The 27,998-nt window shown below is 37.3% G+C and overlaps 9 protein-coding genes across 9 annotated transcripts; 4 read left to right on the top strand and 5 right to left on the bottom strand. All coding sequences in view use genetic code 12, as the record gives it.

Moving 5' to 3' along the window:
- Positions 1 to 152: 152 nt before the first annotated feature.
- Positions 153 to 1,610, top strand: ORC4 (origin recognition complex subunit 4; the record flags this gene model as incomplete). Its single annotated transcript, XM_064918727.1, has 1 exon — positions 153 to 1,610. One exon carries the CDS (start codon positions 153 to 155, stop codon positions 1,608 to 1,610), a length of 1,458 nt encoding a protein of 485 aa, XP_064776015.1.
- Positions 1,611 to 1,763: 153 nt separating this feature from the next.
- On the top strand, positions 1,764 to 2,309 carry RJT20DRAFT_92573 (pyridoxal 5'-phosphate synthase; the record flags this gene model as incomplete). Its single annotated transcript, XM_064921441.1, has 1 exon — positions 1,764 to 2,309. The coding sequence occupies one exon, from the start codon at positions 1,764 to 1,766 to the stop codon at positions 2,307 to 2,309; it is 546 nt and encodes a 181-aa protein (XP_064776014.1).
- Positions 2,310 to 10,550: 8,241 nt separating this feature from the next.
- On the top strand, positions 10,551 to 11,178 carry RJT20DRAFT_147599 (uncharacterized protein; the record flags this gene model as incomplete). The annotated part of the gene is made up of 3 exons (XM_064918924.1): positions 10,551 to 10,607; positions 10,636 to 10,957; positions 11,153 to 11,178. The coding sequence occupies 3 exons, from the start codon at positions 10,551 to 10,553 to the stop codon at positions 11,176 to 11,178; spliced, it is 405 nt and encodes a 134-aa protein (XP_064776013.1).
- A 4,983-nt stretch (positions 11,179 to 16,161) lies between these two features.
- RJT20DRAFT_125830 (uncharacterized protein) lies at positions 16,162 to 16,347 on the bottom strand (the record flags this gene model as incomplete). The annotated part of the gene is made up of 1 exon (XM_064916604.1): positions 16,162 to 16,347. A coding segment is annotated over one exon (186 nt), but the record flags the coding sequence as incomplete, so codon positions are not given.
- On the bottom strand, positions 16,219 to 19,038 carry RIX7 (putative AAA family ATPase). Its single transcript, XM_064916603.1, has one exon. It carries the CDS (start codon positions 19,009 to 19,011, stop codon positions 16,516 to 16,518), a length of 2,496 nt encoding a protein of 831 aa, XP_064776011.1. The 5' UTR covers positions 19,012 to 19,038; the 3' UTR covers positions 16,219 to 16,515.
- A 158-nt stretch (positions 19,039 to 19,196) lies between these two features.
- On the top strand, positions 19,197 to 20,237 carry RJT20DRAFT_125828 (RNA-binding ATPase activator). The gene has a single exon (XM_064916602.1). It carries the CDS (start codon positions 19,217 to 19,219, stop codon positions 20,165 to 20,167), a length of 951 nt encoding a protein of 316 aa, XP_064776010.1. The 5' UTR covers positions 19,197 to 19,216; the 3' UTR covers positions 20,168 to 20,237.
- Positions 20,206 to 21,653, bottom strand: RJT20DRAFT_27818 (uncharacterized protein). The gene has a single exon (XM_064919497.1). It carries the CDS (start codon positions 21,570 to 21,572, stop codon positions 20,244 to 20,246), a length of 1,329 nt encoding a protein of 442 aa, XP_064776009.1. The 5' UTR covers positions 21,573 to 21,653; the 3' UTR covers positions 20,206 to 20,243.
- On the bottom strand, positions 21,654 to 26,862 carry RJT20DRAFT_27817 (uncharacterized protein). Its single transcript, XM_064919496.1, has one exon. The coding sequence runs from the start codon at positions 26,821 to 26,823 to the stop codon at positions 21,736 to 21,738; it is 5,088 nt and encodes a 1,695-aa protein (XP_064776008.1). The 5' UTR covers positions 26,824 to 26,862; the 3' UTR covers positions 21,654 to 21,735.
- An 8-nt stretch (positions 26,863 to 26,870) lies between these two features.
- RJT20DRAFT_27815 (palmitoyl-(protein) hydrolase) lies at positions 26,871 to 27,997 on the bottom strand. The gene has a single exon (XM_064919495.1). It carries the CDS (start codon positions 27,719 to 27,721, stop codon positions 27,017 to 27,019), a length of 705 nt encoding a protein of 234 aa, XP_064776007.1. The 5' UTR covers positions 27,722 to 27,997; the 3' UTR covers positions 26,871 to 27,016.
- Position 27,998: the final 1 nt, after the last annotated feature.

The raw sequence follows: 27,998 nt of genomic DNA, 5'->3' as shown, positions 1-27,998 counted from the left end.
ATTCCAATGCTTTACCTATATTGGACGAGGATCTTCAGATAGCAAAAGGAAACACTTCTGGCAATAATGAACTTGGATTCCCTGACTCAAACACAGATAAGTCTATACAGAAAGCGCATGTCACCACTGATGATAGAAGCGTGCAAGAGATAATGGGAAAGTTTGATGAATGTCAAGTGTCGCTGGGTGATGTGCGGAGGGTAAGAGACCAAATTATGCATCAGTTGAGTGGAGGATTCGCTAATTTCGGCCACTCAAAGCAGTTAAAAGAAAAGTTCAATGAACTATATATGCTATTCGAACATACTGTCAATGATAAGGAAGGACATTCGGCGCTTTTGATTGGACCAAGATCAACAGGAAAAACAACCATCATTAATAAAGCATTGGAAGAGTTGGAGTCAAAATATTCAGGCCAATTCTTGACCATAAGGCTAAACGCCACAATTCATTCTGATGATGGAATTGCACTAAGAGAGATTGCAAGACAATTGGATGAAGAGGTAAAGAGGATAAATGCTTTTCAAGTGGAATTAGAGTATCAACTTGATAATACCAACTTTGAACAGAGATCAATAAATGACACGTTTGCTAATATCTTATTATCCTTAGACAATAATATGCACTCAGAACAAGATGAAGCTAGTACCACTATTTCCATTATATTTGTTATTGAAGAATTCGAAAAGTTTACCAATAACAATAAGCAAACCCTCTTGTACAACCTATTCGATCTATCTCAAAGTAGCTCCACAGCAGTATGCGTTTTAGGTGTTTCCACTAAAGTCACTACAAGAGAACTTCTAGAAAGAAGAGTTCGAAGTCGATTTTCTCAAAGGATTATTACAACTTCAAAGTCAAGCTCACTCGAGGAATTTTGGACCGATGCGAAACTAGGATTGTTGTTCGATGAAAGCTTATTTAATCTGTTGGATAATGCCGAATATGGGAAACTATGGAATAGCTATTTCGAGTTTTTATTCAACGAATGCGCTCAAGTAACTAATTTCAGGAAATTAGTCTTCCAGAACTATTACACGGTCAAGAATATCAAAGATTTTTACAATAGCTGTATGTTTGCGGTTTCACAGATACACTCATCGGCTCCATTTCCCAGCGATATGGTGTTTTCCAAGTATTTAAATAGTCAGCTTTCAAATTGCGTTCAAGGCATCGTGAGGAGCTTGTCGACTTCGGAATTGCTTCTCACCATTGCCGCGGCGAGATGGGTCGAGAAGTATGAATTGCAGGCCATTAATTTCAATTTAGCGTATGCTGAGTATAAAAGCATGATGAAGAACTATAATCTCAATACAACTTCAGGCTCCACGGGGCTTGACAGTAAAATGATATCCAATTTCAGAATCAATCATAAGTTGTTCTCATCTAAGATATTGAGAACATGTTGGGAATCATTGTATAAATTGGGATTACTATTAGACTCGGGCGGAATCACTACAAATAATGAGGGGCACATTATTACAAACGCTAATCTAAACAAAAATTTGATTATAGAAGAGAATAAAATGGTGCAATTGGATATCACATTGGATGAAATATCCACTTTTATGGATGATCATAATGCTTTTAAGCGATTGACAAAATTATAGTTAATTTAAGTTGATAGAATTATTACGTAAGCGCTTATGTAAAAATCGTCCTGACTTTAGTAATCTCACGCATTTGTTCAAAATAAAAATGGGGTATGAAGGTAAGTGCCTAAATACTGGATTCCCATCCTTGCTTTCTATCGAAAACCCAACATGCTTTCCACAGACAAGTTGCCTGAATCTGTTACGACTTTGTTAAAGTCTACCAGATTCATTCACTTGGCCACGTCGCTTAATGACATTCCCCATGTTTCCTTGATGAACTACACGTACTTTCATAGAGACGATCAAGACTATGTCATCATATCCACGCCAAAGAAGACAACCAAATATGAGAACATGGTAAAGAATCCAAATGTATCCTTTTTAGTTCACGATTGGATCTCGGTAAAGAATAATTCGGAAGGCGATGAAGACCTTCCCTCGCAAAGAAGAAATTCGCTTTATGAGCTATTAGCAAATTTCAACAAGAATGAGATTAGTAGAGTCTCTGTTACTATCAATGGAAAAGCAGAGATCCTAGATCTGGATAAAGATACGGATTCTTTTGACTTTTATAAGTCTTTGCATTTGAACAATGCCAAAATAGATCAAATTCAGGCTAAGAATTACATTGAAAATGCAGATAATGCATTGATACTTATCCACATCAATGGATGCAAAGTCACTGATACGGAAAATAATGTTGAAGAATTTTAATTGTTTTTAGAGTATTCAAAAGGTTCATAGTACAGCTCTGGGGACAAGACTTGCTGAAATCCTACGTTATAATTCGAAAACACAAGAACCCGACTACTATTTTTTTACATCACTAGAGCTTAAGCACGCAAAACTAAGACTTGAGCAGTGCTGAAGTCACGAAACGTCTTAGTAACTATAGTAGGATTTAGAATATACTATCATTGACTTCTGAACGAGTGCCGGATTTGTTTTTTTATATAGTCTTTGTAGCATTATGAGACTTCACACATTAGCTCTTGGATGTCGCAGTTTGTGTTAGAGTGACTTCGATTTTAATTCACACTTACACCATGTTGCTCTCAATACTAATTTGCTTGAAATGGTAGTGTGAACTTTATTGCCCCTAGTTTGAATAATATATGGAACACGGTAATGATTGAAATATATATAGGATTCGGGTAATGTTAGTTCCGGGGGTTATCCCCCGGATTGATTAATTTGACACTATTACAAATTGTATCATGCAAAATATTAAATAGGGTGCTACTTACTAAGTGTGCTGATGATGATAACTGAGGGGCAACATCTCAATATATCATGTCCTTATTTGTGTTATATCTTAAAAAGTGATATAGTTTGAATCATAATTGTTCATTCCATTTTGAAAGAATAAGTAAGTAAGCATAGAAAGACAAATGCAAGACAAGATAATGCATAGGAGTAACCTGTAAGTGACTTCCGACCACTAATCTCATCAATACCTTCACCCCGTGACATGAACTGTGTTCAGTATTACTCTATCTGCAGTCAAGTTCAAGTTAGGCATACCAGAACCCTTTAGATATATCCCTTTAATAACGTCTTCCTCTCTTTCTCTTCAGTCGTATGTTACCCATCTTTGTTTAATTCTTATGCATATCAAGTCCTTCTAATTTTGCAGATAATTTAAATTTTTTGGTATGAAATTTGAAAAAGGAGAAGATGTATCCCGTTTGTTTGAGATATGGTGAATTGACTAATATGTTAAATATAGGTTGGTAATTTTAGATATGGTTGAACAACCGTGAACAATGCAGCACAAGACATCTCCACTGCAGCCATTTGAACCGAATAGAAACGATTAGCACATTATCACTTGGGAATCTTGAAACTTAAATTTGTAGTGGTTACTCTTTGATCTATGTGGCTGCTACTATTCTGCTTGACATATGTCTATTTCTAAAATAGGGCATGTCAATAATGCATTTTACGAAGGAAAGCCAAATAAAGAGTGTGTACGTAAAGTAGTTGAATTCTTTTTTCAAAATTGAATGCTAGAAAAGAATTATTGAGCAATGATCATACATCATTTTTGATGAAAGCACCGATACAAGTAGATCTCGAAAGAACTCCATCATATCAACAATGGCGTGGAATTCCTCGTAAAACGAGCGCAAATTCATTTTGTTGATATAGCTCCTTCAGTGAATTGCTTCTTTTCAATCTTGGCATTCTCTCACACTACAAGATATAAGAAAGAATCATCCAAATTTAGAGTAGAAATATTGCCCTGTTAATATTAGTCCGTCGTGAATACTTATTGATACAGAAGATACTTAATATCTTGTAATTCGAAGACGTTGTGCGCGATGATTGTAGTGATGACGACAATTTCACTTCACATTACTAATTATGAGAAATATCACCATTCACAATAGAAAAGTTACACCCAATCATTCTTAACACCAGGTTGGACGCAAGGGCTTTTGTTCCTGAGTATGCATTCACTATGATTTGCTGTTATACGTCTAAAATAGTACAGAAGAGATTTACCTAACCAAAATATTTGTGGAGTGCCCACGTCACACTGTTCGCAAGTCCTTAGATAACTTAAATACTAATCCCAAGATATCTCACAGAAAGAAACTGCTTTGTTATACAGAATGGCCCCAATCAAGTAATTGTTAAATACATTGGTACCAAAAGTACTATAACACTAACTTCAACATTGAATCTTCCTAAAATTCCCAACTATTTTAGACAGATGAACCTGAAAGAAGGCAAAGGCGAAAAAAAAGTTTAATTACAGGACATATCTTCTCGTTGTAATTTCTGTTGGTAACGAACCCCATGGAAGACTATAGTTTAAAACACTTACTAAGAGATAAATACACAATTTGTATATAAGGGTGTTTCTATCTCCCAGTAGATTAATTTAGTAATATCTAAAGTGTAGACTTCAAAAATACAAATCGGTATACGTACAGTGGTGTCACCTAATTTAAAGTAGCAGCCTGAATTGGTTCGTGCATATTCAAACCACATATTGTTGCTCTAATTTGTTTTAAGGGTTGTGTGAACTTTATCGTTAGATTCAATTCTGGCGGCTAGTATTGAAAACATTGTACCTTAATCATTTAGTACCATAGAACACATTCCCCATAAGATTTTCTCTCATACTCTCCACGAAAATTGCTAAAACCTTTATGACTCTGTTGATTTCAAGGGTAAATCTACGTGGGGCCATGGCATTGACAGTAAGATGACTCCCAGAAATTCTCTTGAATATATGAGACTCTTACTGAGAAACTTATAGACAAATCTGGTACTTTACATGAAGAAAGGCTTGGATATGTCAAAGGAATGAAACTCTTTTGCTGAAAGAAAAGAGTGATTGGCTGGGTTGCTTTTCCTAGTTTTAGGTGCTACTCCTGAATTTTGTAACAATTCCGTCACCTGCCATGCTGCTTTGAAGAAGCTATGCAAGGCTAAGTTGAAATTTTTGAGAAGCTGAAATAGAATTGTCTGATACAGGTCGTTATGTCGGAAACCCTGTAGGCAAGCTCAATTGAAAAGGTTGAAATGACAGACCCTGTTTGGAGACTTCAGTACTTCAACTGTTAAGGTAGTTGTCTCCGGGCCGAGACTTGACTGTCACCGCCATGGGCTTCTTTTTCCCAATCCACCTCAAGGTAAACATACACTACTTGCACAAGAATAAGTTTCAACTGAAGCCCCTACTTCTGTATGTGATTCACATGACACAAGCGAGGAGGCTTACTGAAACAGCTCTTACCTATGCCTATTTCCACCCTCTCAGGTACCACTATGCACATTTGCAACCCCCGGAATGTTGTTCCCTCATTAGAACTATCTACTGGACTTCCAGTTATTGGAGCTCTAGGAAAATAGACGTCGAAGAAATAGGAATTCTCATCCGTGCGATGTACATTACAGTCCTACAAGCCCTGAGACTTTTTTTTTTTTAATTCCTGGAGTACTTGAGAAGACAAACAGCAATTTTACGTTAAAAATAATGGCGTAAACAGTGCTTTCATTTATTATTCACACTGTTGACCGGAAGTAGTTCATACCGTCCGGTAAGAAATTTTAATATCAGTGACTGGAATTAATTCATAGCAAACCCCCTAATATTTTCCAACCAAAATTCAGAAATTGTTAATACCAGTAGACGGGATTTTTGTATTCAAGTCTATTACCTATATCACAGGTATATCTGCTTCTCTTCAAAAATTCATAGTGGTAGGTGTGGTCCATTCGACTCCTTCTTATCATATAACGCTTATGGAACATTAATCAAAGCTTTTCTTGCGGCCATTTATAACCTCATTCTTGTGCGAGGACTACACCAGCATTTGGATACGAGAATATTCACTATGTGATTATTAAATATAATGGAATATAAAGTATACATAATCTTATTGAAAGCAAACATGAATTTCAATTCTAGTGATCTTCGTGATGGTTTCATTGATGGTCTCGGTAGTAGGAGATTCTATTCCGGAACGACATGATGACCCTTGAGTCAGAGATGGTACCCGCACAAGCATGTTTTAGTTGCAGCGATTATAAGAATCTAACTAAAGCAAAAGAAGAAATTAGGATAGACGACATAAATGATGATGGAAATGATACTAATATAGATATTGACGAAGAACCAACTAGAGGACCATACAGATACTACGATAGCGTTATAATAGAAAGATTTTGGAAAATGGTCTGCGGAAAAGTGGTTTCAGCCTACAGACAGTGAAGATAATGGGTATTCTATTACAAATTGCTTACACCTGGAAAAGAAAGTGGAATAAGACTGTTGTTGATGTGTTGAATGGTAAGACGCGTCAACAGAAGAAGCGTGGGCGTAAACCTCTTCTCACTGGATTAACGCAAAGGGTTCGTGCAAAATATGGTGAGAGAAAAAGCAAAAAAAAAACAAATATGAATCATTTGAACAAATATAGGGAGAGTATAAGCTTTTTTTCAACTGGTACATCAAACTCGGCTTCTTCTTTAGTGAATTTAGCAATACGGATATGTCTCTGACAGTGAACCTGTTTCCTCAGATTACCCAAAAATGAACAGAATTGAGTTTGATCACAAGAAGTGTTCTTCCCCTTTTGATCATCCAATGGTTCTTCTCATTCAAATTCTATGAGAAAAATGATAATGTCCAGCTCATTATAGGGGAATTAAACAAATCTGACGAAACCACTACTCAAAAACAGGGTAATGAAACATCGTCTTACTTCCATTCCAACCGTTTACGATAATAAAAGGACCAAGAGAAAATATAAGGACACAGAGGAACTGGATGAATCTCTAGAATCTATTCAGAGAAGATCTTTGGTTATGTCAAGGAACTGAAGGGACACCATGACGGCAAATACAAGACAAGAGATTCCTATGACTTACGACCCAGCTATTAAGAGTAGTGACTCTGATATATGTAATTCTGAAAATGACAGGAGGACTCTAGTGGAAAGCCAAAAAGCAGAAGGTATTATTAGGTTTCAATCGGTACTTAACTATAGATGACGAGCGCTATAAAGCACGTCTAGCGGAAGTGTATCAAAATTATACTTTCGTTTGTCTTGTATAAACGGGGCTCTCATCCCTCCTATGGATGTAAGTACGGAGGTTCGAATGGGAAGAGAGATCTTCCAGTATACATGAGGCAAGTTCTTAATCAGGAAACACCTTAAACATGTATGTAAGCTTAACAAGTCAATTTATGGCCTCAAGAAAGTTCTATTGATATGGAATGGAACATGTAAATTCCTTGAAACATTCGGTTTTTCAAGTCTCAAGGAATTTATAAAAGAGATGACGTTATTATCGGAACCTACTAGACGACGTTCTTATTGCAAGTAGCAGTGAAGAGGAAGAAATCGTGTTAAAAACTTACCTCTACTAAATTCAAAATGAAAGGTCAGTTCAACAACATAAATTCATTAATTTTATGCTTAGGAATTAAATCGAATGAGGAATTACACTACTCAAGGATATTAGAAAAGCTCCTAAAGAATTTAATCTCGAAATTTGCAATCCAGTATTACGGGAGTTGTCGGGCAAAATCTCAAGCTTTTTAAAAAAGCCAAGAATTCGACGATAGTCTCTATCACTCTATATGTGGAGAGCTTCTTTATACAAGCAACACTATTCGAACTGACATTGTGCACATTGTAGGAAAGGGGATAGAGAAATATAGAAAATTATAAGTAGTATAAACATATGTTGGAATCATACTTTAACTCACTTAAAGAATACATCTAACTGCTTCAAAGAATCTCCTTCAATATCTTACGAAGACCATAAAACAAACTTAGTCTTCTGAGTTGACTCAGACTGGGGTTACTCTTCAGAAGATAGAAAGTATACACCAGGAGTATACTTTTAAATATGGAGGAAGGATTAATCATGGAAGTCTAAAAAGTAAACACTAATGCTTCATTTACTACTACATCATCTGACTGAAGTCGTTAAGTTTATGTAGTCGCAATTACTGAAGATGACAACACTCGAATATCAAAATTGCTGAACATCCAGTGCATAATCAGAGAATTGAACATATTGACATTAGCTATCACTTCATCAAAAATGAAATAACTAATAATAATATAGGAATTTCCAATAACCAAGATATTAGAAAAAATGTGTAAAAGTGAATTCATTTCTTCTTCTGTTACATAAGTTGTTTGACACTATAATCAATATTATTGACTTGGCTAATTTATAAGAAGATTAAATATATGTAAAAATAGATCACTAACACCGAGATGTGTCTTATATATCAAACAAAAAATTCTAATGAAATACCTCAACATCAAAAACTCTTCACTACTACTGTTGGGTCTTTCAATCAATCCTAAGGGCTAATCTTGAAGCGATTGACTTATCTAGTAGATAAATATGGCATTAATCGTAAAATGAATAGAAGAATAGTAAATTATCCTTTAAATCAATCAGATTTTTCCGAAGACCGAGGTTTTTGTTGTAACCAAGATGTTGTTGTGTAAGTGCTTTTTGGGCCATTTTCTAGAAGGTGCTATTCATGTGATTGTGAAGCTAACATTAGTTCACAATGGAATTGCTCGGAGAATAAACTTAAATGATAAACCCCGCACGGGATAATTGATGAGGAGAGACATCTGGTCTATATAACGATCTCAATGACCCAGTAAATAGTTATTTATAGTTACATTTGATTAAGTGAATTAGTTCTTAAATAATTCCATCCAATTTGATTATAGAATCAATGTAATAGTCATCTCCAAGCTCACAGCTACAACCGCTATAATCGGCACAGGCAACGCTTGGCGTCTATGAAGTTGAATTCATTGCTACCTTGTCATACACTAGTTCTTCGCAGCATAATTCAAAAACATTAAGGATTTGGCAAATCATTTTAGGAGGATAAATATATATAGTCTGCAACCACGAGTGTTCAATTGGATATATAAAGTGGGCATGTTATAGTCGATTCCCTGTGTGTTGAATGTGAGAAAGATCTAATTTTCTTCAATGAATACTAAACTATATCATTATCAGCTAGATATTATTATATGCACCGAAGAACATTGCCGTCTACGGTACTGTTGAAGGTATCTAATTATCTAGTCTATAGTAATTTAGAAATTATAATACTTATCTCTCTTTCATTTAAAGATAATGCCATGCTCATCTCATTTGTCGATAGCTTCAAGATTCAGGCTCCTTTCGACTATGACTTTGAGTACTTCTAATCTTGCTAACTGAATGTCTTTCCAATACAAAAAAGGTAATTCTGTTTCAATATCTGGTGACTAGAAACGTTTTCCTCGTAGTCAACCTCTTCACCAATAGTAGGTCTTGCAAGCGGCCTAGCGTAACAAGGAAGCACTATTTCAACATCTACTACCTGAGAAATCAGCGCATCAAGCAGAACTGATACAGAAGGGGATGGAGGAGTGCTGGCGAAGTGATTCATGTAGTAAATCGCCACTACAATTGTGGCGGATCCTAGTTTGACTATCAGTTCTGGGTGGCGTAGGCTGAAATGCCGCACGAAACTCAAGGTCATCCAAGAATTGAGCCGATAGTGGATTTCTCCGCATCATTAGCTGACGAGAAAATGTTCTGATCGTAAGCAGATATATTTAGAAATTTATAATGTCCCGGGTGGTGAGAATACGAATGTTTGCGCAGAATCGCGCAACAAAATTTCAGTGAATATGGCCGCATAGATTACAAAGTAAGCTGCGCGAACAAATGAGTTCAATTGCCCACCTCAGGAGTCCTACAGTGCTACTATACATGAGGTCATAAGAAGTTCTTCTGATTAATAGTGGCGCCGGGGAAGCGATTAACGACATGCCCGCTGGTGTAGAAAGTCGGAACCCAGCGGGTGAAGTTCGGGCCTTGCTAATGATCCTAGCCTCTCTATCTACTGTTCCATTTTGATGTGAATTATACCTATATATATACTGCTGGATTCCGCGCTCATCATAGTAAGATCCGAGATGCTTGTTCAGAACTAAAATTCACCTCCGTTATTTAACAGTGACAACACGTTTACCACCGCAACTTGAACTGTACTTCTTTACTAGTCAAAGTGGATTAATAATGTTCTGAGGGGCTACAAACTAGGCTTTCATTGGATATATGTTTATGTTTTTATGTAGAGACCGAAAACATTAATAGTATGTCCAAGCAAACGTTTACATGGCCTTATGAATAGGAACATTAAACTGTAAGAACTGAAACAGGGCAGTCGTTGGTGGTCCCGTGAGGGCATGGGGTGCTATCCCTTGTACTTCCTCAATGAATACTACTTTTGCATGGCCTAAGTGGAGAGATCCTTAATACTTTAATCTCATGTTCATTGTAGCTCTGAAGGAAGCCTTCTCTCACCAGCTTGATCGAGGCAACATATCCATAAGGATGATCATATACGCCATTTAATTTGAGCCTAAACCTTGCCATTGTTGAAATGATGATCACATGGTTAGTGGGGAAGTTATCTACGAATTTCCTACTGTTCGTATTCCTGTCAATCTGGTATGTCTAAGACCCAGTGGCCACAAAGTCAACCAACGGTGTCTCTATCGGTGGTTTGCTCTGTAAGGGAGGTAAGTTATACAAGTCTAACTCCAGATCAAACTATTTGTGTGAATGGGGTGTCAACAAGGCTAATGTCGTCAACCAATTGTCTCAAAGCGTTGTCATCTGTAGAACTGATTACCCAGGTACTGAGAACATGGTCATCCCAACTGTTGTTGGTGGTGGTTCTTCTTCTGCAATCACTGTTGTTGACCAAAGCTCTTACTACACCTGGAGAGGAGGTTCTACCTCTGCACAATACTATGTCAACAACGCTGGTGTTGACTGGACCGATGGTTGTGAGTGGGGTAAGTGGGGAAGTTATCAATGAATTTAACTGATATCCACTTCATTTATCCTTAAGATAAATGGAAAAGATAGGTAACTAATTTCCGCTTCTGAATCACTAATTAGTTTGATTTTCACAATTCCCACTAGGGCATGTGCAATGTGTTAACATTTCTTCTGCAACTTATATATGAATGGCTTCATATTTATTGTAGATAGCGAAAAATCTTCTTCGCAGTAGTGAGCAGAGAACTAGCAACAAATTCAGTCTGCCTGTGACTCCCACCTTTCTTGAAATGCCGTACGAGAGAGGAATAGCTAGGAATTTGAGCTGTAGGGGCTTCAGACCGTGGATTAATGAAATAATGTCGTTATCAAGCAGAATCTGCGTGGTGTAGTGTTCGAGAAATGCAAAAACTGCTCAGATTCTTGGACCACGCAACAACTTTTAGTAAAGAAGGGTTGTTGTAATTATAAGGTAAGCTATCTAATTGAAAATACATAAACGCGTGATTCAAGAAGTGCGACCATATCTTATTCGTAAGGTGATTTATGATTAATAGTTGCACTGGCGACGCAATTAAGGAGGCAAATTGATGGTTGATAAGTTCAGTATGAAGCGGGAACCTTAGAATCAGCTATGAACTAAAGCTTTGTCAGTAGTGGTTTTAATTATTTCCTGTGCCGCTCCCTTCAAAGGGAATTATACATACTTACTGCTATTGGATTCCATTTTCTGCAAAGCCATTATCTGATCTGATATATCAATGCCAATGTAAAAATCTAGAACGCATCTAGATTTTGTTGCAACCAAAAGTTACAGAAGTTTATTGCGCGATCTGATCAAAGGTTTTCGTTAATATATAATTCTACCATATTGAACTAAACATACAACGTCCATGCCTGAAGCTGACTCATCTCTACACTGTTTACATAGCCATATGTGGTGTAGGAACATCAAAGTGGAAGAGTAGCGGTGCTGTAGTTGGTGTGCAAGTTTTGGGGCGATTTTCTGGTGGGCTCTCCAAGAATTCAACTTTGGCACGGCCTGACAGTAATGAGTCACTTAAGTGTTGAGTATCCTGTAGATCGTACTTCTGAAGCTGTTGTATTAGGTCTTCTGAGACCATGGCGCTGGCAAGCAACATTTAAAGCTACAGATAACATTTTGCGAGAATTGAAAATGTGCATAGTAGCGCCAGAGTCAAGATAAAGATGAAAGTAGCATTGTAAGATGCGCTAAAAGCAAGAGTAGATTTATTCATTTAGTGCCATTCTCGGGTGAGAGACGGTCAGATATGACATGAGATTGTAGGGTGATGTGCTTATATGGTAAAACCACCTGGAGATTCGCGAGCTTGTACCAGTCTTTTTCCAAGGAGTTGGAAATACATTCATTCAGTTAAGTAACTGGAAGTATTTGGTGGGCCATACAACCTTATATAGACCAGTTGCACATACTTAATAGTTTTCTTTGAGGGATTTTTCATTCAACGCTTATTCTTTTTCCGATAAACAACTTATTTAGCTAAATCAGTTTTGCAATAATGAATCGAAACTTCCAAAAGATCCCCAATAAACTTTTGTAACATCTGTCTTGGTTACACAATTAATATCTCGATGCCTTCTTGAGTTTGTCTTCAAACATTTCCCCATAATCAAGAAGTTCTCTCTCAACTGGATGAAAGTTCTTTCATTCCTGATTTGTTCTTAAGTCGGTGAATTTTGTTTAGCAAGGGCTTTTAGTAAACATTTCACCACTATTGTTTGTTGACTTTACTTGTTCAAGAACAGTATGCCCTCATTTACGTCCTCATGTATGAAGTAATAACGAATGTCTATATGCCCGCTCCTTGGTGGAAAACTGGGTGTTCAGCTAGTTTATTACATAAAGTATCCTCCTCTTTTATTGTCACTGGCAATGTTAGTGATATTCTATTTCCGTAGGCAATGCTATTAAGCAGAGTACTTCCTTAAGGCTATATGTTCAGCTTTAGTTGATAAATCAACCGTCATTTGCTTCTTAGACTTCCAGGCGAATAGCACGCCTCCATATTTGATAGAATATCCGGTAATAGATTTCCGATCTTCTGAAGAGGATCCACAATCTGAATCCACATAGACTTCTAACTTTGGGACCTTAGAATATATCTGTCCTATTTTTTGGAGCCTCTAAGATATCTAAGTGCATACTTTGCAGCATTATGTTTTCCTTAGGACAGTTGAAGTATCTACTTAATACTCCAACAATATATGCAATGTTTGCTCTATATTGCTTCCATAAAGTAGTTTTCCAACAATGGATCTATGGAGTGTCGCATCCAGATACTGCAGGTGTTGCAACAGGCTTACAGTTCTCTAAATTGAGCTCTTCAAGGACTTTGAAAATATAATCATGTAGACTGAGACATGTTCAGTCTGGACTGTGTAATATTACCTAAGATCTCTCTCACCAAGTCCAAGACACTTCATCTTGAACTGAAGACTTCGTTGAGATATATATCTTGAAATGGCATTTTGTTTTTACCAGCAATGAGGAGGTTGTCCACATGTAAACCTGAAAGAATCATCTCTTGTGTAAATGCCAAACTCGTCTTGGGATCTAGCAAATCCGATATTTACTAGCAGCTTATTTATGAGTACAATCCAACCAAAAGAACTTATTTCAAACCGTTAATTACTTATTTGATTTGCCAAAATAGTGAAGACTCTTTTATGTCTTGCTAACCAGTCGGTTGCCTAACAAAAATTGGAAGATCTCTTTCTCTTTTTAAAAGAGTAGTGGTTACATCCATATCATGTATTTCCAATTCATCAACTACGGAAGAGGAGAAGAGAGCTTTGATACTCCCACCCTAACTACTGGTCCGAATGTTTCTCTGTAATCCACCCATACCTGTCTTAAACCTTGAACTAAATTTATATAGTCCATTTTCTTTAGCATAAACCCATTTGAAATTTAAGATATGACCCGTAGGTGGTTTCTGCAACAAGGTCCATCCTTAATTCTGCATGTGCAGCCATTTCTAAATCCATGACTTCTATCCATTCTGCAACAGCGCAAGTAATAGCCTGATGATAAACTTTCTGGATAATCTATTCCAGTATGCACAATAACGTATATATATATCTTTATAATTGCTCTTGTCAACGCAATCTGGATCCTGTTGGTGATCGTCTATAGATTCTACTTACTAAGAATGCAAACTTCACTGGGACGCAGAGACATAGTTCCGAATCTTTTATAATCTTTCGAGTACAGTGACTAAGAAGAAGTTTCCTTTCAACCGCTAGAGTAGTATGTCCCAAGAAGAGAGTGTGAGATTGAAAACGAGAAACCAACCTTAACAGGAGTAAGATTGTGTCTGTATAGACCGACTGTCAAGATTACCAGCACGGCCATAAAGCTCATGTTAAATTTAACCAGTAGTCTTGAGAGTGAAGTAATCCTTGGTCTTTTTAATGAATTTGGAATAGATTCTAGAACAATCAAGAAATTAGCTAACTTCAAGTAGACCTCCAGAGACCACAATGGAACGACCAGTCCATGGCTCAAAATAGGGAAACACTTCTTGAGATAGCAAAGATGCGGTAACACCCGAGTCAAAGTGAAAATAGTCAGACTCCATCAGTTTATCTAATGAGATAGAACCATCCAAGGATTTATCAGACCATTCTCATTCGATTACTTTTAGTTTCTTTGTGTGAATTCTCTTGCGAGGAATGGCTACGTGCCTTGCTGTTTGGAATAGGAACATCACGAGCAGGAGAACAAACATTCGCCTTGTTACCAAAACCAATCAGTAGAAACTCGTCACACTAAAGAGAACATCACTCTCTTAACCTTTTGAACCAAATTATCCTTAGTAGCTCCTACATAGCCTAATCAGACCAATCTTTGATCTCAGTATATCACATATATTGATATACTTCATAATGTCAGTAAACGAGAATGATCAATGAATTGTTATTTTTTCACGAAAATTTAGAAGCAGCACCTCTAGGAACAAACAACAAACCAACAGAACTGTAGTCATCCTACACTCGGTAATTTCAAGTTTATCATCAACGACGTCCCAAAATTACAAAAGAAAATTAAATAAATCTAATTAGGTTTTTACTAATTTCAAAGTAGTAACTTTCACATAGTCACGAGCATCATGAGCTTCCTTGATATAATTTATATATTCTAAGATAGCAGTGTCCCAAGCAGATTGGACTCTAAGACCACGAATATTTTAGGATAAGACAATATTACTAGAAATTAAGTTGGGAAGGCGGTTGCCAATCTGATATTTTGAAATCTGAGCAGCATTATATATCTTAGTGGAGTCAAGGTCCAAAAGGAAGTTCACAAAATCAACATCAATGTATAACAAGAAGTCAATCCTAGCTTTCCAATTCATGAATGAAGCTTTGTCCATGATAATATCTTTTGTATCAAAGCCATATTTTTCATAGCCTGTAGTGGTAAAGTGGTTTCAATATATATCTATATTAGTGTGGTTGGAATTGTAACAAAGTAACTATTTAATAATTTATTGGGATATAGAGGTCCTTATATAGACCAATTGTAATTATGCTTGTTGTTATCCCTTAAAAGGGTTTTTCCTCTACAATTATTGCCATATCCGATAACTTCCTGATTTCAATAAGTTTACATTGGCAATCGCTTGAATCTTATTCTAAAAGGTAGGGGGCTCAATTTCTCTAATATTTGGTTACAACTAATTTCTAGGTGCCTCCAAAAGCTTTTTCATCCAACACATCAAGACTATCATCAAACAAGTGAAACCCCCGAATAAGCTGACTCGAAATATTTGATTCTTGATAGCAAATCTATTGACAATCATCAAGACTCAATATGCTTCGTAAGTGAAAACACAGGAGAGTTACGACAAGTTCTGTATACATGCATCAAGACATTTCGAATTGTGTTTAGAAGGGTTTTTCCGAAGAATATTACAAAAGTGAAAAAATATGCAGATAAAAAGGTGAACTAATGGTTTAACAATGATAAGCAGAGTATAATCTTTTTCACGTTTTGCAATTATTCTATGGCTTTAGCTGTCGGCTGCTTGAACACTTTTACACACCATCCCAAGTCTTCAGTGTCGGAGGTATGTAGTTTGCCGTCATTGGATATAAATTTCGAAAGCTGATTATAATTCAGGGCCTCATATGAATCTTTCCACAGTCAATATGTTTTACCGGATAGTATTAACTAATAGCAGTAATTAATGAACACATACTCGGCAGCCTGTCTGTTATAACCTTCTGCTTCGTTAGCAAGCAATTTGGCTTGTTCACTTAATTCGTGAGCTCTCTGTTTGTCTCCACTTTTGCAGGCTTGCTGAGACTTCTGGCTGAGACAGTTCTTCTTCTCCTCGTCTGCCTTGGCACGAAGTCTTCTGCATTGCACTGAAGAAATTGGAGCTTCTTTTGGTTAAATTTACCTGATCTAATACTACCTGATCTAATACGTCACTGAATGGCATACCTTACAGTTTACTCCGTATCTTCTATAATCACATCTATCTTATCTATTTAAATTCGATTTAAATGGGGGGGGGGGGGCTCATGCTACATTCAGCTGCGGTGGTTCATCCTCCTTCTCCTGATCTCCCAACATACTCCACCCCATCCTTTTGTTTAACTTTTCATATTTTAACCTGTCTCTATCACTGACACTCGGGTTGACACACTGTAATGCTCTGTTGAAATCTTCCATAGTCACTTTTATGTTATCATCAACTATGTCGTTCTCATAGAAGCCCGATGCGTCTAACTGATCAATCTTTTGATTTTTGAAGAATTTTTTCTTTAAAGCTAAGACACCAGCCTCCCTTACCAACGACGATAAATCAGCACCAGAGAAATTCCTGCATTTGTTGTTGTGGGCTACTTCTCTTAAGTTGACGTCTTCTGCCAATGGCGTTTTATTAGCGATAACCAAAGTCTTCAAAATGTCAAATCTTTCGTCACTGGAGGGCAATTGAATATATAGAGTTTTATCGAGCCTCCCTGGTCTTAGCATTGCAGGATCTATCATATCCGGTCTATTAGTAGCTCCTATAACAAATACGCCCTTTCTGTCATTAAGACCATCTAATTCAGTAAGTAGGGTATTAACCACTCTTGAGCTGGACTCTGACAAAGACGCGTCTCTTCTTGGAACCAACGCGTCCAATTCATCAAAGAAAATTATGCATGGAATAGATGCTCTTGCTCTTTGAAAGACTTGTCTAATTGCTCTTTCGGATTCACCAACGTACTTATTCAATAATTCTGGGCCCTTAATAGAAATAAAGTTAGCCCTAGATTCGTTAGCAACAGCTTTAGCCAATAATGTCTTACCACAACCAGGAGGTCCCCACATGAGTACACCAGCGGGTGATGAAATTCCAACTTTTAAGAATAACTCAGGCTTTTTGATCGGTTGAACAACGCACATATGTAGCTCCATCCGAATATTATGTAAAGCACCCACACTTTGCCAGGTCACATCTGGGACCGTTGCAAACCCTTCCCTTTTTGCAGTTGGCTGAACAGTTGGAAGTGCTGTCAAGAAATCCAGATACCTGATCGCCAAATGTGATAATTGTTCTGAACTTAAAGGATTTGGGTGCTTTATCAAGAAGCGTTGAATAGTGGATAGTTTATCCAAGTCCGATTTACCTTCAAACTTTGCTAGAGATTCGTTGTTCGGGATCAATGTAGTTGAGTCTATTTCCATCAGGTCTTGGTTCAGCAAGAGGGCTTCTCTAATAAGAAGATCTTCTTCTTGTTCACTTAGGCTTTCGAAAATTCTTTTGATAGCTGCTATTCCTGCAGCAGTAACCAAACTTTTCAAATCGGCACCAACATATCCAGGTGTTAATTTTGCCAACTCTCTGAAATTGAAGTCGTCGTCATTTTCCATTTTAATATTCTTGGTCATCTTTCTTAATATTGAGCTTCTTTGCTCCTCATTAGGAACATTCAAGCAAATTTCTCTATCAAACCTTCCTGCTCTTCTTAGAGCTGCATCTAATGAGTCCGGTCTATTTGTTGCTCCAATGACTATAACAGGGTTCCCGGACGTCTTTTCCAAAGTTAGCTCGTCCATCAATGTCAACAACTGAGCGACTATTCTCCTTTCCATTTCCCTTTGAGCTCCTCCATCCCTCTTTGGTGTTATAGCATCAATTTCGTCCATGAAAATAATGCACGGTGCTAAAGACTTAGCCTCTTCGAAAATTTCCCTTAATTTCTTTTCAGACTCGCCCGACATTCCTGAGACTACTGAGGGTGCCGAAATACTAATAAATGGTACCTGTAGTTCACCGGCTAAAGCATTTGCTATTGTAGTCTTTCCGCAACCGGGCGGTCCATATAGCAAAACCCCTCGAGGAGGCTCAACACCTGTAGCTGTATAGATTTCGGGATGGAGGATGGGAAGGCCAATTAGTTCCATCAACTGTGTTGTTGTACTATCAAGACCACCTAAGGAAGAGAGCGTCAAAGAAGGAGTGGTGTGATCTATTTTGCTTTTATGCTTCTTTGCAACTTGCCTGTTGGTGTCCTTTGAACGCTTCTTAGATTCTTTCTTATCTTCGATGATATTTTCATTTCTTTGTTGCTCGACAGACTCTGGAGGTTCGCTTTGGTCATGGTTTAGTTCTGAAACTTTCTTCAAATTCCATGTGGAGACCACTGACTTGTTAAGGGAATTGGAATCTTTGACCTCCATTAAGCGACTCTCATCATAATCACTATCACTGTTAGGGCTGTCATGATGCTCTGGCTTTCCCATCTCTTCATCTTCTTCTGCTCGAAGAGCCTGTAATTGTGCAGTAACTGACTTCTCTAGCAAGTTTCTTTTAGTTCTCTTCAACTTTTGGTCTTTCAATTGTATATAATCTATTGCCTGCGATAACGTTATTTGATAGGCACTGGCAAAGTGAGCGGCCAGAGCTTCAGGATCTGAAATGCCTTTCTTATCATTTGCTGTCTTCTCGTCAAGGAGCTCGCAAATGAGAGCAAAAATCTTTGAATCAAGAGTAGTAGTCGCTGGCCTCTTTTTGGAAGACATTACTTCTGCTTTACAGTGCTTTCTTCATGGACCTTCATTGGAACATTAAACTATTATTTTTGCAAGTTTCAAAATTTATTTTAGCCATCTCATTTTCTTGTCACGTGATTTTTGAGAAAATCATATTTTTATTCTACTCATCTCTTTGAGATAACGTAACACAGCCATGTCATTTCACTAGAAGGGAAACTATCTATAAACCGTTATGAGAAGGTATGATGGTAATAGTGACCGTGTCTCAATGGATGAAGTAAAGTCTCGGAACATTGCAGAGCTTGAGGATCTGGATTTCGATTCGGATTCAGACAATGAAAATCATATATTTCCTATAAAAAAGAAGGGCAATGGTCGATTAGAAGATCGTGTTGATGAAGACTTTGATGCAAGCGAGACCATCGATGATGATGAGAGCGATGAAGAGAGTACACATGTGCTTGATGGCTCTGGTGAAGAGATAACGGCACAACATTCGATAAGAGATTCTAAGAAATTAAAAAGATTATCTCCAGAACAGATAGAGAAGGAACTGAAAAGAATCAAGAAGACTGGAGTCTGTTATCTATCCAGAATACCACCCTACATGAAGCCCGCAACATTAAGATCAATACTTTCTAGATTTGGCAAAATAGACCGGTTGTTTTTGAAGCCGGAAGACTCAACTATTTATCACAAGAGAGTAAAGTACGGAGGAAACAAGAAGAAGAACTTCACAGAGGGATGGGTGGAGTTTGTAAGGAAGAAAGATGCGAAGATGTGTGCTTCCACTTTGAATGCCAACAAACTTGGTGGAAAGAAGACATCCTATTACTACGATGATGTCATAAATATGAAGTACTTATCAGGATTTAAATGGTTTGACTTGACTCAGCAAATCGCAAAGGAGAACGAAACCAGGCAAGCCAGGTTAACACTAGAGCTATCTCAACAACAGAAATTGAACAAGACTTTTGTCAATAACGTGGAGAAATCCAAATTAGTGACTAATATTCAAAAGAAGAGAAAGCTTAAGAATCCTGATTTAAATACTGATACCGAAATAAGAAGAAGCTTCAAGCAGCGAAAGGTAACAAGTGCTAGAGCAGAAGCAAATGAAGAGTTAAAGGAAAAGTCCAGGCCGAATACCAAGTTGAACGACGTATTATCCAAGGTATTCTAGATGGATATATACGAAGAAATATATACTATTGATACATATATTTATTTTACATTAATTATACATACAGAAGAACCTGTTACTTCGACACACGGGCGTTTTTTCTCTTGAATTGCCTCTTTTTCAATTTGTAATTTATCATAAAATCGTACCGAGCTGCAAGCTCCTTTCTCGTACATTGAAGTTCGTTTCGCAAGAGCACACTGTCGAGAGCATCTGCTCTGCTAATGTCTCGCAGCTTCACAATTTTATTCAACTTCAACCATTTTTCAGCTGGCCACCACATATCGTTCTTATCTCGTAAACTAGACAAGCTATTGAGCTTCTGACTTGGGACATCGACCTCCTCCCTATTGATCAAGTCAGATCCCAAAGACTCTGTGGAAAGCGATTTCCCGATTTGTGAAGTTTTGGTCTTGCTTAAGAAGTCATCTATAAAGTGTGAATGAATCAGCTCACTCGGAGATGAATGCAGTTCCAGATCAGATGCTGAAGTTTTGGGAGTGGACGTAGTCTCTGGATTAATAGTTTTGTACCTCTTCGTTGGATTGTTAAGAGAATGCAAGGTATTGTTAACCTTTTCTATTATACTATCCCTTGAAATTTCCCCATTTATCCTTGTATATGTTGGAGTTTCGTCTTGGCTCAGATCAATTTGGGCATTTAACAACTTTGCTTTGACTGAGTCATTTGACTTTGTAACAGAACCATCAAATTTATCCGAGTGTTGGAATGAACGCAAGAGAGAGACGTGAGATGTTGCGCTCTTCGCAGAGTCATAATTATTTACGTCACCTTCCGAAGATTCAAACTCTTCCTCCTCATTATGATTCGCTTTTACAGGAGAACTTGATTTTTCATTGGCTCTAGGATACTTTGGCGTTCCGATGCCTAATATGTTGTTAAACTTCATACTGGAAGGTGAAGAATATGCACTCGAATATCTAGACCTTATCACACTGTCTCCAGGCGCTCCACGAGGCTTTTGCACGGGGGATACGAGTACATTTTCACGTATCAACCAGGCGTCTTCGTCTTCCTCTCCGTATTTCTCTTTCTCTTTATCGATATCTCTATTCTCATCTCCTCTATTGTAGGATTTACTATCATTCTGCTGGACCAAAAAACTAGATGAGTTAATAGGCGGCCGTCTTAAAGGGGTCCTATTTCGACTACGAAATTGAGTATATTTTCCAGGACTCTTGGTCGACGATTTGGGTGTTTCCTTGCGTTCTAAAGATTTCGTTGATCTATCAACTATAGATTTCAATTCGTCTATCGCTGAAAAACGATTAGTTTTACCATCTACAGTTGATGAATTTGCGTCAAGATCGAATCCTGTTTCGTCAAATTCTTCATCGCTGTAATTCTTGTAGTCATATGGCTCACCCGAAATAGCCTCATTCATGTCAATGTTATGATGAACAGCTTTTCAATGCCACATTCCTTGTAACTGCTTTTCCCAAATACTTAACAGAAACCACTAAACTCACCCACTTGGTGCTCTTTTGTTTCTACAAAATAGAGTAGGCGCGTTGCATGTAAACTGTAATATTAACCTGTAAAAAAATCTATGTTAGGTCGTTTTGGATGTCTGCTAAGCAGGCGCCTCTATCAACGTCAAATAAACCAAATGTTCTTTCGTAATGGATAAGGCTGAAAGACTCAAAAAACAGTCTCAATTTTGTTATACTTGTAATATGATTATGTCCACGTAATAAGGGAACGAGCTCTCCGTGGGGCTGCTCGATTTTGATGGGCAGATCTCTAATATAAGGAAGATCATTTTCAGACGCAATTTTGTCAATAAGGGACAATAAATTATCCTTGGAACCGCTTGTAATAATGTCAGGACTACTAGAAACAAATAACCATTCATTTAAGTTGAATTCGTCATATCCAAGTAAAAGTAATTGATCCAACAATTTGCAGCCAAACAAAATCAATTTGAGATGCTCTCCAGCAAGATTTGCCAATTCTTTTGTAGATTTTCCACACAAAGGGTCAAGGATTGCGGTCAACTCCTGAGTGATTATTGTCCAATGTGGAAGTAAATGTAACTCGCTGAATTTGAGAGTTATTGCTCTTAAGAGAGTAGTTATTTCAGATCTATAATTAGCTGGGCATTCAGTGTTAAGGGAATATTCGATACGATCAAATAGTTCATCCAAATGAGTTAAAAAGTAGTCATTAGGTTGAATAATAATGAGATAGGTAATTCTCTTTATTGTTGAAATCTTGCTCTCTACTTCAGAGCTCTCATTCCAAATGAAGAGATTACTAGGAGAAGACAGCACGGATGGTGTGATCTTGGTAATCATCTCTGAAAACCTTTCTTTATCATTGGATATCCAACTTTCTATTATTGAGTCCCAGAGCTTGAACCTAGTGGCATTCGAAGAGAAGAAGCTGATATCCATAAAAGAGTCGAATACAAGAGCTTTCCAAGCCCTACTAGGGTTAAACCTACCAATTATTTCCAAAAGAGCCAATGCTTTCATAGATATCTCGTCCACTCTCTTAGGTCTTATCTGAGGAGTTATTAAATGCGAAATAAGCGTACTAATCAATGTAGACACTCTGTCACTGTCATCAACAATATTTTCCAAGCTCGGTATAACCACATTCAATGCTTCCAAAATATCATCTTGTAGAACGTTTGGTGGTTCTTCACTGGGTGCTCTCACTTCTTCTTGATCGCTTTCCTTATCTGAATCTTGATTTAATGCAACTGACTTTTTACTTATAGTGCTATTAAATACTTTTACAAAAGTATCGGAAAGTTCCTTTCGAGCCTTTTTCTGATCCCTTAATTTGGTGGCTGATGTCTTGTTACTTAGTATTCTGCAAATCTTAAGGCAATCGGGGTATATTGCATGGAATTTTGTAGGATGGGTAGCTACATCCCTGAGGAAGTGAATGGTAGTGCCCCAAACGTCACTAATTGTATCGTTGTCAATAGATTCAAAATAGTTAACCAAGAATTTCGAAAGATCCTTTTCCGTAATAGGAATGTTCAAGGATGATTTGTGTGTTTCTTCCAAAAGCTGGGGATAGCATCTTGAATATATGGAATCAAAAATGAAAGGTAGAGTCACTTGAGATCTACCCCCATCTAATATGTTGAGTAATTTTATAGTCAGAGCCATCGAAGGTGATGCCTCAACCAAAGTTTCAATTACTTCTTGCTTTTCTAAATCCATTAATGACTCAAGAAGTTTCCTCGCCCGAAACTTAAGCTTGTGACCCAAATAAGTTAACGATCTTTCGGCAACGACCGTTGAATCAATAGGGATCTTTGGTTTCGAATCAGACCAATTCCAAATTCTAAAAGCTATCTTTACTGAGTCTTGAAATGATAAAAGAATAGAATAGAGTTTATTCTGTTCTGAAGTTCTTATTGCTGGCGATTCAATTTGAAAAACACCTTGGATAACTGTATTCAAGAACCCTGAGTCAACCGCTCCCTGATTAGTTTTATCTGCACTTGCTCTAAGATTAGAAGTAACCAAGAAACTATGGCTAATAGATAAAAGGTCTTCAAGTCCTGTGATCAAAATATTGGTTGAAAGCTCCATGTCTTCCGAATCGCCGAAGGGTTCAAACAGTGTCAACCTGGTAAAGTAATATTCAATCTTTTTTATAAGAGCGTCATTTAATGTTAACAAAACACTAAAGACCGATTCATTAAATAAATACAACGACCTTGTCAATAAAGAGATCCAGCTTTCCAATAAGAGTGATGACTTGGACATATCAATTCCTTCGATAATGAACCGCACTAATAATGGCTTTTTGCCTTCCTCTGTTACGTGCAACAAATTCAAATTTATCTTCAATCCTTGTGACACCTCTAAGAAATGGAAGATGCTTGCCAAAAACTTCGTTTGAATGAGCTCCAAACAATGAGACTTCGGGTTAGGTAAGTGCATATAGTAGTTGCAAGTATTAATAAGTAAATGGAACTTGTCTCCGAAGAATGACTCGTTACCAGTAACGAGGATGTTCAATAACTTCAATGAGTTATTGATGCAGCTGTAGTAGTGGTTGAGGACGTCTTCATCATCGAGGATTGATTTGTCCAATGCTAGTTTAAGAAATCTATCAGTAACAGAAAACAACAAAGATTTGTAAGTAGAAATATCCCAGTTGTTGGATTTTATAAGCGATAACTTTGCATTGCTATCCGTTACGGCGAATTCATTATTGAACGCCTCTTTTAATGACTTTTCTTGTGCTTGGATTACGTTAACAATAGAGCCCATGTAATAGGAAAACTGTGCAAGGTCATCATCAGATCTTAATTCCTCTCGGTCAGAATGCATAAAATCATAGTCCAATAAAGGATTAGTAATGAGCTTTAATAGCCTGTTTCCAGAGCCATTTTTTAGGGCAAGCCTAATGAAGTCCTTAACTCCAAGAGAATTTTGGTTGTCATCGTCACAAAGATCATCTAATAAAAGCTGTAAAGGACGAACAAGAATTGAATCACCCTCACTAAAAGATACAGAATGGGTCCAAAGGGTCTCAAATGCTTTGACTCTTTGCTTTCTCGGAACCTTCAATAGTAAATCCAAGATACCAGCTTCAACATTATGGCTCAGACAACTGATCTCTAACTCGTAGATTGTTTTAACCGATTCTACTTGGTGGTTTGCTGGATATGAGGAATAAATGGAAGGCCACAAATTGGACAAAATAATCTTTAATATCTTTTTCCTTTCTAGCTCAGTTAATGACTTTGACAAAGTATTAAAAATTTTGGCTATTCCAAATGCAATTAGTAAATTCTTCTGCTTTGTAGCCTCATTAGATGTTTCATCGGTACAGTCTAAGGCCAACATCGCATCAATAAGGTCTCTATTTGACCAAATAAATAAGTCACTCTGCGGAATGCTGTATGTGACATCACATAAAATTGTAGACAAATTATAGCATATTTTCTCATCCAGGATATATCTTACAACTAGCTGTTTCAACGATTTTATAATCAAGTACGACATATGCTCAACTGAGAATGGTAATTTGGCTGATTCATCTGCCAAACGTTCCCTGTAGTACACTTTAATGAGATTCATAATTCGTTCGTTTGAGTAATCTTCGGTTGACTCTGATTCAATTGGGGAAAAAGCACGTGAAGGTACTAAACTAAACATCAATTCCAAAATCTTCAAGTGTTCAATGGAAAGATTGCAGTTTGCCATCAAGCATAAAATTGCTAAAGGGGCATGTACTGTTATCATCTCTTCCTCATTGAAATTAAAAGTCCTTAAAACAAACTCGAGTAAATCCAAGTTTTCAATGTTATTTTCAACTAAAATGTTTACAATATCGTTCCAAATGTATGAGGACTCGATTCCATCGAAAAAGGATTGTGCAGCTCCTAAAATTTCAATGTTATCTCTATTCTTGTAGCAAATTGATAAGAATGGAGAAAACAAGTTGGGAGTTATTAAGTTACTGATCTCCCATTTGTCCATTAGTATAAATTGTGCTAGCTTGAAGCCCTCAACTATTTCTTTGACAATTTTTGAATTCACTAATCTTAGCAATCCATCGGTGAGATTCTCTAATGCATACTTCTTAAAGTATTCGGAACGAGATAATAATTTAGGATGCTCTGGATCTGATTCCGGTCCTAAAAACAAATTCCAAAGCCTTCTGTTCAAACTCATGTCCTTCTTCAAAGTTACTCTGCAGCTTGACATTATCAATAATTCCTTATCTTTCGAGGAAATTATCTTTTCGAAAGCAGCACTATCTAATGGTAAATGCGATAAAAGAATATCAAAAAAGCCTCTAACAACTATGATATCACTGGCTGAATTCAAAGATGTCTTGGAGTTGATGGAAGTGGATAGGGCTCTAATCAAAAGTCCAGATTCTGGAGTTAAACATGCTCTAGCTTCATCTGAAAAATAACTTGGGTCGCTTTCTTTCAAGGAAGTGAATACTGGCAATCTTTTGTTACACCAAAATAATGCACCCAATCTCTTCTCTGGATTGCTAATTATACAAAGAAACATGCTCTGCCAAAAGTGTGGGTCATCATTAAGTTTTAGCTTAAAATTATCCATCAAATCCAATATGTCTGTGAAAACTTCAGAATTTTCGTCATCCAATCCCGGTAATAAACTCAATATAAGAGGTTTGGACACGATTCTTAAATTATTCTGTGTTATCGTATCAAGAATGATTTCCTTGAAGATACGTATGAATTGGGGCTTAACCAGTATAGAGCAATATGAAAGAAGCGGCAATAAACCAGGTAACCAGATTGGGAGTTCTTTGTTGAGGGTTTCTGGAGTTAAAGCATTGAAGATGGACTCGTAAATGCTGAGAGTCTTTTGGTGAACTCCACTAGGTAATCTTGAGGACAAACACAAGGATAGCTTATTCGCCACTTGAGATGGATAGGGGATCCAGGAAACCGTATGAAGTACTTTAGCATCATCGCTCAATTGTAAGGCCTTCAGGAGCCTTGAGAGAAAAGCAATATAATCTGCCCATTCTTCTAAAGCATCAAACGAAGCAAGAACCTTTTCCATCAGTTGCACATACCGCTTATCTTTGGAAGTTAATTGTGATTGATCCGTTTTTCGTAAGCCCAAGGAGTGAATACCTTTCAACAAGTTATTCAGTAGCTTAGAGGATTCCATGACAATGATATACTACTCTTGGTTTCTACCTCACAATGGCTAATAATCTATAGGGTTGGTAATGACGTTTAATGTAAATAGTTCGTGAGTTGTTAAGTTCGTATGCAGGTACACGAATACTCGGTGGACTTAATTTCGTTTACTGCAAATGGTTAGGCTTGTCACATTCTATACTGGTACTATTAATATCTAGCTAATCGGTTAAAATGGAATTGATGAATTTAGTTAGATCTGCCAATTCCTCCTCATTGGTGCTATGGGCAACGCCAGCATATGTGTGGAATTGAAGCTTATCAAAGCCTATTTCCTTGTAGAATTCGCTTGTCTTGAGGCCGTATTCATACATAATCACTGGATCGGATGTTCCATGTCCTTGGAAAATAGGAGTGTTATGGTTAATATTATTGTTCTTGTTAAGTTTCTGGATTGAATCTTTAATTGGGCAGAAACCAGACAAAGCAACAACTCCTCCAATCTTGAAATCCAATGTAGCAACTGTAGCCAATGACACGGCAGCACCTTGTGAGAAGCCTCCAATTATGATCTTTTCTGCGGGAATATTGTACTTCTCAATTTGTTCTTTGATAAAGTCTCTTAACACATTGCAACTCTTGAGGAATCCGGCCTCATCCTGCTTAGCATTGGGATTGCCAAACTCGTAAATATCAAACCAAGCAGGCATAACATATCCTCTATTAACCGATATAGGAATTTGAGGAGCATTTGGAAACACATAGTTTATTGAGTCATGGTCTTTGACTATGTTGGACTGTTTGATTAACTGTGGTAACCAAGCCCATCCTTCTCCACTGTCACCTAATCCATGGACAAAAATAAGGGCAGCTTTAGCTGGTTTCTTTAAAGCTGGGACTCTAAGCGCCGAAATTAACAGTGACATTATTAACTTGCTCTAATATTCGTTCAACAAGAAGACTCTCTTCAACAGATACTAACCGATGTATCCAGTGGGACAACGTTCCTAAGAAGCTCTGGAGATTGAAAATTGGGGGTACACGACTATTTGACTTTTACTGTAGTCGCTTAACTATGCTAGAAGAATGCATTATGACTTGATGCAAAATGAAGAAACTTCCTATTAAAGTGCTTTTATCCAAAGATGAATCTGGGGAGATGGATGTTTAGGAAATAAAGAGAGATGAAGGTGTGATTTTAAT

The sequence above is a fragment of the Scheffersomyces xylosifermentans genome, assembly GCF_036884685.1.
Source record: "Scheffersomyces xylosifermentans strain CBS 12540 chromosome Unknown RJT20scaffold_2, whole genome shotgun sequence".
Taxonomy (NCBI): Eukaryota; Fungi; Ascomycota; class Pichiomycetes; order Serinales; family Debaryomycetaceae; genus Scheffersomyces; species Scheffersomyces xylosifermentans.
The sequence above is the reverse complement of the archived record's forward strand: the minus strand, read 5'-3'. Positions and strand labels throughout refer to the sequence as shown.